The sequence below is a fragment of the Stylophora pistillata genome, chromosome 11 (assembly GCF_964205215.1).
Source record: "Stylophora pistillata chromosome 11, jaStyPist1.2, whole genome shotgun sequence".
Lineage (NCBI taxonomy): Eukaryota > Metazoa > Cnidaria > Anthozoa > Scleractinia > Pocilloporidae > Stylophora > Stylophora pistillata.
The window spans coordinates 23,538,372-23,553,692 of NC_142529.1; the positions used below are offsets into that span (position 1 = coordinate 23,538,372).

Sequence of the window (15,321 nt, forward strand, 5' to 3'; positions counted from 1 at the left end):
CTATTTCAAAGTATTTGGTGTTTCGGGGAAATGGAATATTTAAGAGACATCCGGGGAGTTAAGTTTTCGTTTTAAGTCACGTAAAAATCTGAAGTAAACGATTTTGGTTTATTTTCGTAGAGTTGTCGTTCAAATTTATTCCTGGAAACCTTTTCTTTTTGGGAACACCACTTTTAAAAGGATACAGAGACTTAAACTGATGATTCTCTTTGCTAAAAAGATGTATCAAGTGAATAGTGGGAATATAGTCTAATTGATGATTAATTTAATATGCCAGAAATGAAACCAATACCGTGACTTATTGATGTCAACCGCTTACAGCTTGATATGGCTTATCATGTCGGATCACTCAGGTAAGGAACCCATAGTACCGTTTGGGTATATTTGCAAGCAAATGCCCTATGGTTGAACGAAGTTCCTGATTTTTTTTTTCCAAATAAAAGGTAAAAATGTCTTCAGTGTTGTTTGTGTTTTTTTAACAATTAAAGAAGTTTTTTTTTTTTAATTTTTGATTTATTTGTGTGGAGGTGATAGACACACACACACACACACACACACACACACACACACACACACACACACACACACACACACACACACAAACAGAGATACACATATGTAAAATATTAAGAAAGGAAATTCTATAATCCAGGGCAGTGTTTGTTTATTAGGTACAGCAGATCATGTCAAAAGTTTGTGTCACACAAGCTTTTCAACGACTTGTGAGCAACTTTTCTGCTCCAACCGCATTTGAAGGAACAGGAAATATTAATTTACACCTCTTAACTACTACGAGATACATCCCTGATATTGGAAAAAAAATACATCAATGATCACGGAAAATATTTGCGGTTGAGAAGAGATAGATGATAAAACGTTGCAGTGAAAACAATGTATCTCGCCGTCCCTTCTGACAGACATTTTCAGCCAAGGACATTTGCTGATTAATTAAATAGTAAAATACTCTCTTTGTGAAGGAGAGTATTTTTTTACTGTAATTTTTCACAATACGCCGATCACACATCTGTTAAGATATTTCTGCAAGGAAAGGTGTTGTTATAAACCACGCGTCGGTGAAAGGCCACCGTAAAATGATTATAAGACATAAGTCGCCATCTGTGGTTGATCACGGTATGAACTGAAAAAAGAAATCATATTTTGAATTTTGTTCCGCACAAAATTTTTTTTTTTTTTTTAAAAGGCATTCTTCTTTCTTCAGTATATGATGCGCCCAATAATCTCTGGTGCGAAAGTCGAACTACGAAGATACCCCGAAAAAACCAATAAGCAACCTCGGGTCAGAATCGGATGAAGTTTGAGGAAATACTGTGGAAAAGTTAGATTAAAGTGATGCTACTCAAAATGTACCTTTTGCATCTCCATTGAATTATGTCAATATTAGAGAGAACGATTCGTTTTCCTTGTAGGAAGGGTGAAAGACAACCGTACTCACGCTCAGTTGAACACTGTTTTATCAAAAGTTCTATTTAGTATGTGCGCGGCCTGCACATAATTATAGAAGAAAGGCTATTTTCTTCTTCAGAGAACTATACTGTCATCCATTTCTCAAAATTCTAGAAAAGCTACCGCAATTTTCTTTTCAGCGTAATGGCTTTTGTTTTTTAATCAATTGACTTTCTAACTTAACCCGGCACGTAGTTTGAGAATTTTTACTCGCTTAAATTCCTAATGATTTTTAAGCTTTCCTTTTTTAAGGTTCTTAGTTCATTTCACTTTTACTGATAGAAACACGAGGTGATAAATACTTAACGATAATGAAATGTAATGCTAATAAAAAGCCAAAATAATGTGAATTCTAATATAAACTCGACCACGTCCTACTTAGCTGGATAAGCAGTTATGAAATACGTACAAGAGGATTAAGATATATCAAAATTGTTTCAATATGCCACTTATATATGATATTAAGATGTTCGCAGTCGTTCATTCTATTTTTCGTCCCGATCCTCATTTAACCCGATATTTGCTTATGGAAAGTTGACCTTCGAGAATCTGTAAAAGAGACTTAAAAACACGTTTGTTAGACTTAAAGACATTGGGTCCGTCGTGTAATGATTTTTACCAGATAAACCATAAAGTTTGACGATATTTACAATCATATGGTTGTGGAGTAAAAGGGATTATGAGAAAAAGCACCCATTCTACAATTTACGTTTCTGTAAGTTTGATGCAGCTTTGATTAATTAAATGGTTTCAAAACTCAGGGATTTTCTTTTATTCATCTATTCAGCAGTTATACATGTAGGTTGATAAATTGCTTTCATATAGAAAATACGTATTGTATCCTCGAGTGTGCAATTTTCTCAGTCTAGTGTTTCCAACAAACTAACAAAATGACCCAGTTCCCGGTTCGATTGTTAGCTCAGTTGGTATAGCACTGCACCGGTTTCGCAGAGGTCATGGGCTCAAATCCCGTACAAGCCTAAATTTTATTTTCATGATTATATTTGATATCCTACCGAGCTTGTTTCCAGCTATCTAGACAAAATTATGGCTCCCATATTCAAAACTTTACCATCATATATCAAAGACAGCTAATACACTCTTCAAATTTTTCGCCACTTTAATTTCTTTGGCCAAGAAAAAATTCTCTTCGCTATGGATATTTTATCTCTTCATTCTGTCATTCCCAATTACAGTGATCTCCTGGCCCTCACACATTTTTTTTTATCAACGCACCGTTAGGAAACACAAATCTGAAACACTGCTTCCCCTAGCTGAACTAGTGCTTAAACTCAATTATTTTTCATTCGGGGACAAGTTTTCAAACAAACTAATGGCATAGCCATGGGTACCAAAATGGGACCAAGCTATGTCATTCTTTTTGTAGGTTTTGTCGATTACCAGTTTTTCAGCCAATACAATGGCTCCAAACCTGAACTCTACGGTCGCTACTTTGACGACTGTATTGGCGCTACCTCATCCACCAGAGAGGAGCTAACTCAATATATAACCGCAGTCAATTGCTTTCACCCGGCTCTAAAATACACTTAAGAAGTTTGCAAAAATTCTGTATCTTGTTAAGACATAAAAGTTTCAATTGAAGGCAACACTTTATGCACTGGTGTGTGTTACACACCTACAGACTTATACAGTTCCTTGCTGTATTCATCTTTGCACCCATCTCATGTCAAGAACTCAATTCCCTTTTATCAGTTTCTAAGACTTCGTCGTTTATGTGGAGTAGACTCTGATTTTTTCGACAAATGAGAGTCAATATGCCAGTTTTTCGAAAAACGAGTTTAGGCTGTTTCTGTTGTTAAAGCGGGTCACAACTGCGCCCAACTTATTGACCGACAGTCAGCACTACAAACGTCACAGAAGGATAATTCCGACCGCATTCCTTTCACTCTCACGTTTCACCCTCACAACCACTCAGTTAAATCCATTATTCTTAAAAAACTTTCAATTACCTCAAAATGGTACAGATACTGGCACTAGCCCTTCGCATCATCCACTTATTTTATTCAAACGTGACTAAAACATAGACAAGTTTTCGGCCAAAGTTCATTCCAAACAAATGACCAACACTTTTGAATGCGCTCGTGCACGATGCAAAACTTGTTCTTCCATTCGCAATGCTGAGAAAATATCGGGACCCAAACGATTAATTAAGATTACTAATCACTTCACGTGCACCTCCGCCAATGTCATGCCAATGTCATCTATTGCCTAACTCGCACTTATTGCAAAAAGATATACATCGCCGAAACAGGAATGACAATGACGCATCAAAACCAGTCGTTAGACACTTTAATCTACCTAATCATTCAAAGCAGCATATGGAAATCGGCGGTCTTTCCTTACATTTAGGTGGCTCGGAAAGCCGCAAAACTCTTCGACTAAAGTTTATCTTTCAAATCGGCACTCTTAATTCAGTAGGTATCAACGAACGTTTTTCATTCTACTAATTTATTCTTGTTTTTACTCGTCACCATGTTCCCACCAATAGCGTAGCTCCACTTTTGGCCAATCTACAATTTCAACTTAGTTGATCTAACTAAAAAAAATCTACCTCAACTAAAACTTAATAAGCAAATCAAACTGAAAAAAAATCTCTCAGGAAAACAAACAAACAAAAAAAAAAAAATACAGCCAGGTCTTAATGAACCTCCTTTATTTTTATGACTCGAACTTGAGGCAAATTACAACTTTTTCTTTCAAAGTTTCTGCATTACTTCCCGTTTTATTTTAAAATTAGAGCAAGCTGTCTTGTCCTGAGTTGTCCTAAGTTCTCCATGCATTTTTAAGTTACGTATTCATCCAAACCTGCAGAGAAGAGAAAAATCAAACATGGCTACTGATGAAGGTCACTCTTTATCCTTTACACTCTAAAATGAGCTCTATGTATATTTTCCATACCCTTCTCTATACATCTTCAAGAATCTAAGAAGGAGAACGTGTGTAACGTAATTAAGAGCTACAAGTACCATTGATTTTTTTTTTCCACTCACCTTCACCAGGCGTTTGTTCATTCCACCACTGAATTGGTCTTCGTTAATCGCGATATTTACGTCTACGATAGCGTCTGCGCGGTTTGTACGGTTTGTAGGGTTTGTACGGTTTGTAAGGTTTGTAGGGTTTGTAGGGTTTGTAGGGTTTGTAGGGTTTGTAGGGTTTGTAGGGTTTGTACGGTTTGTAGGGTTTTTTCGGTTTGTACGGTTTGTGCGGTTTGTACGGTTTTTTCGGCTTGTATGGTTTGTACGGTTTGTACGGTTTGTACGGTTTGTACGGTTTATACTGGCGTCTATAGGGAGAGGGGTCAGCTGACTTTTCTATTGGTACTACTTCATCTTCGTCACTCATTTCGCCTCCATCATCGTCACTGTCGAATGCTCCTTCGTCAAACTCCTTATTTTCGGTTGCCACGTCGTTTTCACTGAGTGCAGGAAAAAAATTGCAAAAGATAACCGTCAACGAATTGTTTGTTTATAAAACTGCTCTAAATGGGGACCTCTATAATCTATAACATGGTGAGACCACAACACTGGGAGCTACGATCCCCATTCTTGGCGAGAAGTGTGTGGGTCCTTTAATATCGCCGTGCTAATCAGTACAGAGAAGATGCAGGAAACATCTTATCACCTTATCTGAGAAGACTGGAACGTATAACCACTTGCAGATGTTACAGCAAAGGCAGCGAATTCTTTTCAGCTATCTTAAGAGCCTGATTGTTGCTTGGCAGATTAAATTTCACAAAAGTAAAATTTTCCCACTGTGAACATTTGACTGTGGAAGTTTTCAAAACTATAAGTCTTGCCTAAGTAATCAGAAGTATTTTAATCTTACTCAACGTACCTTGTAAGGATTGCCATATCCGCGTCCTGCAGGTCTTCCTCGTCGAACTCTCCATTGTTCGCTCTCATGTCGTATCCCCTGAGACATAAAGGAAAAAAAAAATCATGAAACCATTACCACTACTTTTTTTCTGACTTTCTATTTCCTGATTTTTATCAAAGTCTTTTATAAATCTCAATTACCCCACGCTAAGATAATTCCAAAAGCTAATCGTGAACGAACTGGTTCTTTATTTGTTCATTTATTTGTTATTTTAAAATGGCGACTTGTATAAACATAACCAAGGTTAGACCACAACACTGGGAGATATGTTTCCTACTCTTAACGAGAACTGCGTGAGGTTCTTTAACGTCCCTTGTGCAGAGAAGATGCAGGAGACGGGGCGTACGGTTTAGGATTGTTATACGAGAACCAAGTCTAACCATTTCCTCCACGTACCTTCTAGGAATTGCTTCATCGTCGTCCTCTAGGTCTTCCGCAACGAGCTCTCCATCATTCTCTATCAAGTATTCTTCACTAAAAACATTTAAAATGCAAAACAAAACCATTGCCACTGCGACATAATAATTAATTGTTAAATGAGGCCGAGGTTCGAGTTTCACAGTTCTCACTAATTCCATTGAAACCTTTCAGAATCGTCAAGCAGAATGAAGCAAAGCAAATAATTCATTTACAAAGTTAACTTTTGATTCCATGGTTTTTAAAGAGCAAGTGAGTCTTGCAAATGCCTGATGATTGAATTAAGTTGCGTTCGAAGGACTCAGTGGTGAAAAATGGGAAGTAAAGATGTCTAATTTTTAGTTCCCGACGCTAGCCCAATGAATCGTCATTGGTAGAATTTCCTTATCATCTAGTATTCCTTTCTTTTTCCTGGAGAAACAGGAGAAACTCTGTAGATGTATCGCCTTTATAAAGCCTATTTTGTTGTTCTTTTCATAATTTGATTTATAGTTATTTTCTTCATCCAACTTACCCTCGAGGTTTTTCTGCTTCAGATGCATCTGCCATTTTGGTCAACGCATTCTCAGTTGTTGCGACTGAAAAGCCGACAGCGAGCACAAAGGCAAATAAAGCCAAACTAACAGTTGTCTTCATTTTGACTTCCCCGTTAGAACTTGACTTCTCCAATAAAGAAAGCCCCCAAAATCACTGCTTTTATGCATCCGATTCTGGGTGATATTAAAATTCATTTTTCGTTCAGATCCCCATATCACCCTGTATCTGATCATGGAATACAGACTCTTGAAATCCTTTAATTAAAAATAGACTAAGAATGCACTATTCACCCTAAAGGTAAAAATATTAATGGACCCGCCAAAATGTTCGTCTGTTATGTAATATCATCAGATAAACCATATAGTTTGAGAATATTTATTACTTTAAATCCCTAATTCTCTCCAAATAATTTCTTTGAGGTTTTAGTTTATTTTATTTTACTGCTAGAAACACTTATAGTTAAATATCAGGAAGACGGTTCATATTTCTTGTTTCAAAGTGATTATGCCATGTATACCAAGTGTGAACTGAATATTGTTGCTCTGCAGCCCGTGTTAGAAAAACAAATGTTCTAAATTTGAATGAGCTGGTTACTTTCACCATATAATAAGACAGATATCACCAGTGAACTAGCGAATGAACTTTAAATTTGTTTAACTTATCATAGCTGCATAGTTAGAAGTATACTGAATTTCAAGTTCATTACAAATTAAAATTAAAACGTGAATAATTACGTTAACAGAGACTCGCTGATAATTTCTTCTGCCTTTTTGATGTTGGTGCTTATGTGAAGTGGAATATCAAAGAGATCTCCAAGGAATTAAGGTCTCGCTTTAATTCACATCAAGTATGAAGTAAAGGAATTTGGTTCACCGTTGTAGAGTTATCGTTCAGATTTCCTCCTGAGAACTTTTATTTGGGAAAACCACTTTTTAAAAGTACGCAGACACCTAAATTGAGAACTCTATATCCAAGAAAGATGTATTACGTGGATGCTGAAAATATAACGTAATTGGTAATTCATTTAATATGCCAGCAATCAAACCAATACAGGACTTACGATGTCAAAAGGATACAGCTCGATATGGTTTATCACGTTTGCAGTCAAATTCCCTTTGGTTAAACAAATTTACTGATTTTTTTTTCCAGTTAAAAGATGAAAACGTCTTTGTTTGTTCATGTTTAATTTTAATGAAAAAAAAAAAGGTTTTTCAATATTTTAACTTTTTTTTTTATGGAGGTAATTGTACTTTATCATGTTTTTGGCGAGACAATACTGTTTCAGCCTGTCAACGCTTCATTTCATCAACAATTTGCCAGACTGCAAATTATTTTTTCCTTTGATTCGTCATTATCTATGATATATTTAGAGACAGTCGCAACAATAACCTTAGTGTCAATTTCCTCTTTCTTTAAATAAATATGGTAAGAAAGGAGATTCTATATCATTGTTTGTTCATTGAGGTATGGCAGATCACGTTATAAAGTCGAAAGTGTCACCCGCACTTGCCGACGACTTTAGTGTTCCACTTTTCTCCTCCAATCGCAATTGATGTTAATCGAGGACTTAAAATAAACAGATGCACGGAAACAAGATATTAAAATTTAAACTTCTCAACTTCTACGAAATAAATTTCTGATATTCATGGAAATAATACGTTGATGATCATGGAAAATATATTCGGTTGAGAAGAGACAGATAAACACTGCAGCCAGAACAAACTAGCTTGTGTCATGAGAGACATGTGTTGTTAGACCCAAAATAATTTGTTTCAAAAGACATTCGTACCACATTTTTAACCGCATATCTTCCCATTTTTTATTCCCTACGGATAAGAATTTTCTTTCCCCTAGAATCCTAATCATTCATGTGAGAATGTTCTTAATCTTACAGGATGCTTCAAAGTGATATCAGAACGAGGTTAGGAAAACGGTGTTTTCGTTCTTAAAACTGCTTTTCGAAATTTTTGTGATCGATGACCAGTTCAGCAATTTTTGATGGACTGGAAACAGAGTTTGAGCCATATCAGTCAAAACCAGATCAATAGAAGAAATAAGTAGAAACTAATGTGTCTAAAAAAAGTAAAGCTGCGGCACACTCTTTCGACATTGACAAAATTTACACAGTGATTCATCCATCTGTTTTTTCCAAAACTTACATTGAGAAATATATCTCTAAAGTTATTGTCTGCGGGAGAGAAAGTATACTAAAGACAGTAACGATCCAATCCGGCTTTGCTTAACCTCAAGAACATTCAGATTGGGAAATGACATCTTAAAACTAACCCTTATTATCATATCACATTGGAAAGTCATTAAGAGATATCCTAATACAATTTTAATTTTGATATATCAACAAAGTTGAAATAGTAAATTGGCCACCGTAATGATTACAAAAGCTGACGTTTCGAGCGTTAGCCGTTCGTCGGAGCGAACGTCTACATATCAGCCCGTCTACATATCGCTCCGACGAAGGGCTAGCGCTTGAAACGTCAGCTTTTGTAATCATTACGGTGGCCAATTTACCATTTCAACTTTGTTGATATATCCAAATTATTTCGTTACTCCCACCGACGCAGCCCCAAATAGTTTCTTTAGAAACTATCAGCCTTTATTAAATTTTAATTTTGATGCAGAAAATTTTAAAGCGCTAGCGAAAGGCAGGAGTCGCACAGGCGCTACACACACCATCGGTCAACTGCCTTTTCCTTTCGAGAATTGGAGAATCCGCTTTCCCTATATTCTTTTCCAATCCTGATTGTGAAGCAGTTCGCTCGCTACGCTCGCTGCGCAGCAAAAAAATCTACCTCAACTATGACCCAAAAGAAAAAAAATCAAAATGAAAAAAATATCAAGAAGAACAAAAACAATAGAGCCAGGTATAAGTGAACTTTGAATTCTTTACTTTTATTGACTTGAACTTATAGGAAATCACAACTTTTTCTCCCCGTTTTATTTTAGAAGTGGAACAAGCTGTCTCAGCATGAGTTGTCCTAAGATCTCTCCATACATTTTCGAGTTGGATATTCATCGAGACCTGCAGGGAAGAAAAAAAATCACACATGGCTACTGATGAAGGTCACTCTTTATCCTTTACACTCTAAAGTCAGCACCATGTATATTTTCCATACCCTTCCCTATACATTTCCAAAAAACTAAGAAGGGGAATTTGGGCAAACATCAGGAGCTGCAAGTGGCATTCCTTTTTATTTATTTTTCCATTCCAGTTACCTTCACCAAACCTCTGTTTATTCTAACATCTTCGTTCACCGCGAAACCTACGACAAAACCGAGGTTGAATGCTTTGCCCCGTCTTAACCGTCAACGCTGTCTGAACCGGCGTCTAAAGCGGAAAGGGTCTGCTAACTTTTCTATTGCTCCTACAACATCTTCGTCACTAACGTTGTCTCTATCATGATCATTGTCGAATGCTCCTTAGTCAAACACCTCGTGTTCAGTGACCACATCGTTTTTACTGAGAGCAAGAAAAAAGGAATTGCAAAAGATAATCGTGGACAAACTGGTATTTTATTTGTTCATTTATATATTTATTAATTTGTGATATGTAGACGGGCTGACTCAGTTCAGCATTTAAGCTGGTTTAAATGGACGCCTCTCTTTGCGAGAAGTGCGTGGAATTGTTTAATCACCAGCACAGAGACAATTCAGGAGAGAGCCTAGGGTTTAGCACCGTTAGCCGAGAAGCAAGTCTAACCATTTCCGCAACGTACCTTCTGAAAATTACCTCTAGGTCTTCCCCATCGAACTCTTCGTCGTTCTCTGTCATGTATTCTTCACTAAAAATATTTAAAATGCAAAGTAAAATTATTGTCGCTGTCACACAATTCAAAACTGCTAACATATCGAAAGAGAAAAACATTTATAAAAGTCTAAAAAGAAAGCTGTCAATAAGCTTAATATTGATAATGATAATAATTAAAAATTTATAACGCGCCTTTCCCATGCAGATATGATTAAATGAGGCCGAGGATCGAGTTACAGCGTTCTCATTATTTCCATTGCAACATTTCAATTAGTATCAGCAAAGTCCATTTACACAAAAATAATTCATTTATAAACTTAACTTTTGGTTCCATGATTTTTAACAAGCAGATGTTTATAGAGTGAGTTGTCCAAATATGCCGAAGATCAATGGTAAAATGGAGATAGGTCTAATTCTTAGTTCCCGACGCAAGCTCAATGGATCCTCTGATTGAGCATTGAAGATTTCTTGTTAGAATACTAACCTAGACGACTCCACGAGACTTTTGAAATGAAAATCAATGTACTTAGTGCTTTCGATAAACTGAATTTACCTCTGACAGCATTAGACAAAGCAATTGAGAACTTTCGTCCAAAGCAAGGTCAGTAGACAAGTTAAGCACTCTGGCCCACTAATGGATTTCAGACAAAACTGTCACAATTCGGAAACTCATCCCTACAGCTTACTCCTAAATAACTACGGACTTTGAATTCATGCATAGAAACCAAATTCTAATCATAAAAGACTGATTAAATTATACTGATCAGACTATCTAATCGAAACTGACTGACCAACTAAACTAACTAAAATTACGTCAAAACAGTTTTAACTTAGGTTTAGGGCTTGAATTTCATTTTTACGGTTTAGAAGGAAGTGCAAATTCTTCTATGGCTCCTGAAGTGTACGCTCTCTTAGGCGAGTTGGTGTATGTTGCCTCACCGACAGATACATGAAATATTTTTTGATATCATACGTGATATTTAAAACCACTGATCATATGGGCATGGCATATGCTAATAAAATTTATTTTTATTAAAATGAAATGGAATTAAGTGTCGCCATCTCCAAACGAAAAAACCAAGAAGAAATTCAATGAGTAAACACTATCAAACTATATAGTTTTCAACATCAATACACAACAGAAGAACATTTGCTAGGACGATTCATTGCGATTTTGCTAAGGAAAATTAGTTGCCTTCTCTAATAATAACATAATTCAATGGAGACGCAAAAGGTACATTTTGAGTAGCGTCACCTTAATCTAACTCTTCTTACCGTATTTCCTCGAACCTCATCCGATTCTGACCCGAGGTTATTTATTGGTTGTTTCGGGGCGTCTTCGAAGCCCGACATTCACGTTAAAGATTATTGAGCACATCACACTAAAGAAAGAAGAATGCCTTTTGAAACGAATTAGTTTTTTGGACACAAAATTCAAATATTTTTTCAGTTCATACCATGATCAGCCACAGAAGGCGAGCGACATCTTACAATCATTTCACGATGGCCTCTCAACGACGCGTGATTTAAAACAAACTAAACTTTTCCTTGTAGAAATATCTTAACAGGTGTGTGATCGGCGTATTATGAAATCATACAGTAGGAAAACATTTCTTCATAGAGAGAGCATTTTACCTTTTAATTAATTAATCAGCAAATTTCCTTGACTGAAATGAAAATGTCTGTTACGAGGCAAGATATATTGTTCTCACTGCAATGTTTCATCGTCTCTTCTATACCACAAATATTTTCCGCGATTATTAAGAAGTCGCTATTTTCAGTCTTACTTCTTAAACTTTCCTCTTTCATTTCTTGAAAATCTGTTTGAGCTAAACAAAGGAGCCTTTTTAACTTAAAATATGACTATTTTTGCGTTAACAAGAGCAGCAGCTGTCTTTGTACCGTTTGCAAACAGTACTAAAATTAATATTGAGGTTTACACCAATAGCCTGGCCACTAGGTTTTCTTCAAAATAGTCACATCTATTTTCGAATCATTACCACATTTAGTAGTAGTTTTCGAACGGTTAGGTTACCTTTGGAATCTCAACACGCAGTTAGTAGGGTTTCACTGCAACAAATCTGAACTCGCAGTAAACAAGGTTTAGCTTTCCCTGGCTATAATTAGTTTGGAAACGCGCGAGTCGAGCAAAAATCGAATAGCAAACGTAAATACAGTTTGGGGAGAGCACAAGGAGTGGCTAATTACACAGCCACATATTGTGCTCTCTTAAAATAAAGTATTGGTCCAATATTTCTTATCAGATGGTAGGAATAATGTGCACGCAAATAAATAGTTGTATTTTGGTTATCTAAGTGATATACCTAACGACTATGATCATATAAATATATCCTGTATTTGAACGTCAGATTAATAAATAAAGATGATCATCGTAGTTATGAACACTATTTAAGCAGTAGCGAAAATAAGCCTGAAAATAAGTATTTAGGCTCTTACGAGATTTGAGCCCACGACCTTTGCGATACCAGCGTAGTGCTCTACAAACTGAGCTAATAATCTGGGTCATTTTGGTTGCTTTGTTATAAACACGTTAGCGAGAAGGTTGCATACTCAAGGAAACAATTCATATTTGCTATTTCAAAGTAATTTATCACTGTACATGTATCATTGCTGAATAGATGAATAAAAGAGAAGTCTTATAAATAGCATCAATGACAACTGTTTCTCTCTCTCTTTCTCTCTCTCTCTCTTGTTTTCTCTCTCACTCTCTCTCTCACTCTCTCTCTCTGTCTCTGTCTCTCTCTCCCTCCCTCTCTCTCTCTCTCTCTCTCTCTCTCTCTCTCTCTCTCTCTCTGCAGATTGAAAATAGGGCATTTTTGGTAACTTCAAGTCTCTTTCGGATATCTTGCGTAAATAACATGATTACATCGTCCTGAGTAGTTCAAACGCTTTTATGCAGAATCTACAACACTCTGTTAGAATTTTGCGGTCAACCGTATCAAAAACAATTTTTTACAAATTTTTAAACGTTTCAAAGGTTACGAAACTTCCCTACTCCGTGGAAAGTACTTTTTAATTGCATTTCAACTCAAATTTTCATTGATGAGATAGATATCCGACCCATTTAGCATATTTTGGGCATTCACTCACTTTCCACAACTAAATATTTTGGGAGCAATTCACAGCCCAAAAAAATTTAGTAAGATTGTATGTTTTGTCATAGACAAGAGCTCACTTCGAAACCTTTCAACATTTTAAAACTCAACTTTGCTGCTCTAAAGTCAAATTCTCACCTAACTTGTAGCGATTGAGGTTTAAAACAGTTTATATGAAAACAACATTATTTTGCCTAATTGTGGCACACAAAAAAACTTAAAGAAAAATTTTTTTCGGGGAAATTTTGGAAGTTTGAAGGGAAGAGACTTTGCCGGGTGACATAAGTGCCCTATTGTACTAATTTTGAATGATAACAAATTACCTAAAGCCCTTGAATAAACGTTATGTGCCTGAGTTATTTATTGAAAAACAAGCTTTTATTCCACAGCACTTGTGTTACCAAATGTTTTTTCCGTTGGCGAGAAGGAGTGATAGATATTTGCAACGAGGATTAGGGCACTTTTGTAACGATCAACGTATGCCACATAAACCGTTGATAACTCTGCTGGTGGCTTTCCAACGAATAAAACAATTCATGTTATTTGTGTTTCTATCAAAAAAACCCCGTTTAACTCATGTGAATTATTGTTCTTTTATTTGATGACAGTCTTCATAGGGGTATGCCCAAGTGGGGTGGGTGGGGGTGGTTGACATGACGGTCAGTCTATCAGTTGTACTAAAATGCGTAATAAGAGGTTACGCTTGATTCGCAGCCGCCATTTTCCGATCGGACTGAAAAGCAGCACAAATTGAGTTCATGATACCCTGTGAAAAGCCAACGGATTGGTATAAGACGGCAGTTTCCTCAAAAGTATGCTGATTAATGTTGTCTGGTATTTATCTGCTGTCGAACTGTCATTCAGCTGCCTATATATATTTATAACGTATTTACATGGTATTGTCAACAATACTACAACCAGCCTACTTGCCGGCTTTTGGTCAGTGCTCCATTCCCGGGGAAGAATTCCATGTGAACTCTACGAAAGAGGTGGAGCCTGGAAACTCGTGGGTAAGTATCAGAATAAAATTCCTAAAACAGCCCAATCTGGGCAGTTTCACCCCTCCCTTAAATAAGTCATTATAGTAGGAAGGAGCAAAAAGGAAAGCAAGCGCGAAAAATATAGAATGAGGCCGGAGGGGTAGAAACTGGAACAGAAACTGGAACAGAAACTGGAACAGAAACTGGAACAGAAACTGGAACAGACTGACACCATGATCAAACAGACAAGCAATTAATACAAGCTATCCATTCAGGGTCGTAACAAGGTATATGAGATCAGGGATCAACGGCTTAGGGGTGGGATCAGGGGTCACAGCCCCGGGATCTGGGATCACAACACTTGGGATCGGGATCAGCAGTTTTTTTTGTGGAATCAGGGATCAAAATTGTGAACGTTTTTGGGATCAGAGATCAAAATTCCCAAATGTTTTTGTCATCAGGGATTAAAATTCTCAACGTTTTTGTGATCAGGGATCAAAATTTGGGGCAAAAATACAGGATCAGTTATGAAAAAATATACCTTGTTACGACCCTGATCCATTTCTTTGCCTACATCCCCAAGTGATACCTGAATTAGCCCAGTTCTGGCCCTCCCTTTGTCACACACAACTGAACATAATACCTATATGAGTGAGAAGGTTGGGATTCTGCCGTAAACAAACTGAACAACCTTGTGATACCAAATCTGGAATTTCATCTGAGCTAAAGGAGGAGACGAACATTCGCCCTCCTTAAAAAGTATCCCCTCCCTAGCGCTGGGGTGCCTTCGGCTTGAAATCATAGCTGATGACACATCGGTACTCATACTTGAATGGGTAACTGCAGCAGAATCACGTGTTTGGAGATTTTGTGACATTTCGTGTACATCAATATTTTACCGTATTTGAGGAGCCAAAACTCGCTGATACAAGGTAAATATCTTAGCAGTATACCCTTATTATATAAATAGGCTTGTAGGATAAACGCTTATTGCTTAAAACCGTAAAATTCGAGTTACAAACTAATGCATGCACAACTTTTTGTGCAGTGTACAAAAGAGGTTTCTTTTACAGGTCACATTTTACAGGTTAAGACTACAGATCACTGTTTTGTGGATTAGTAACTGAGTCAAAGAGTTCTTCCTTCT

General features: G+C 36.7%; 1 protein-coding gene, 1 long non-coding RNA gene and 1 pseudogene across 2 annotated transcripts; 1 reads left to right on the plus strand and 2 right to left on the minus strand.

The window, feature by feature from the left end:
• The first annotated feature begins 337 nt into the window (after window positions 1-337).
• LOC148720697 (uncharacterized) lies at window positions 338-3,502 on the plus strand (annotated as a pseudogene).
• A 619-nt stretch (window positions 3,503-4,121) lies between these two features.
• LOC111342903 (uncharacterized) lies at window positions 4,122-6,456 on the minus strand. The gene is made up of 5 exons (XM_088739725.1): window positions 6,293-6,456; window positions 5,758-5,835; window positions 5,320-5,397; window positions 4,476-4,900; window positions 4,122-4,290 (listed from the first exon to the last, which is right to left on the minus strand). The coding sequence occupies exons 1-4, from the start codon at window positions 6,412-6,414 to the stop codon at window positions 4,519-4,521; spliced, it is 660 nt and encodes a 219-aa protein (XP_088595851.1). The 5' UTR covers window positions 6,415-6,456; the 3' UTR covers window positions 4,122-4,290; window positions 4,476-4,518.
• A 2,741-nt stretch (window positions 6,457-9,197) lies between these two features.
• On the minus strand, window positions 9,198-10,154 carry LOC148720698 (uncharacterized). Its single transcript, XR_015993100.1, has 2 exons — window positions 10,047-10,154; window positions 9,198-9,352 (listed from the first exon to the last, which is right to left on the minus strand). It is a non-coding gene; the product is annotated as an uncharacterized LOC148720698 (long non-coding RNA).
• Between the last annotated feature and the right edge of the window lie 5,167 nt (window positions 10,155-15,321).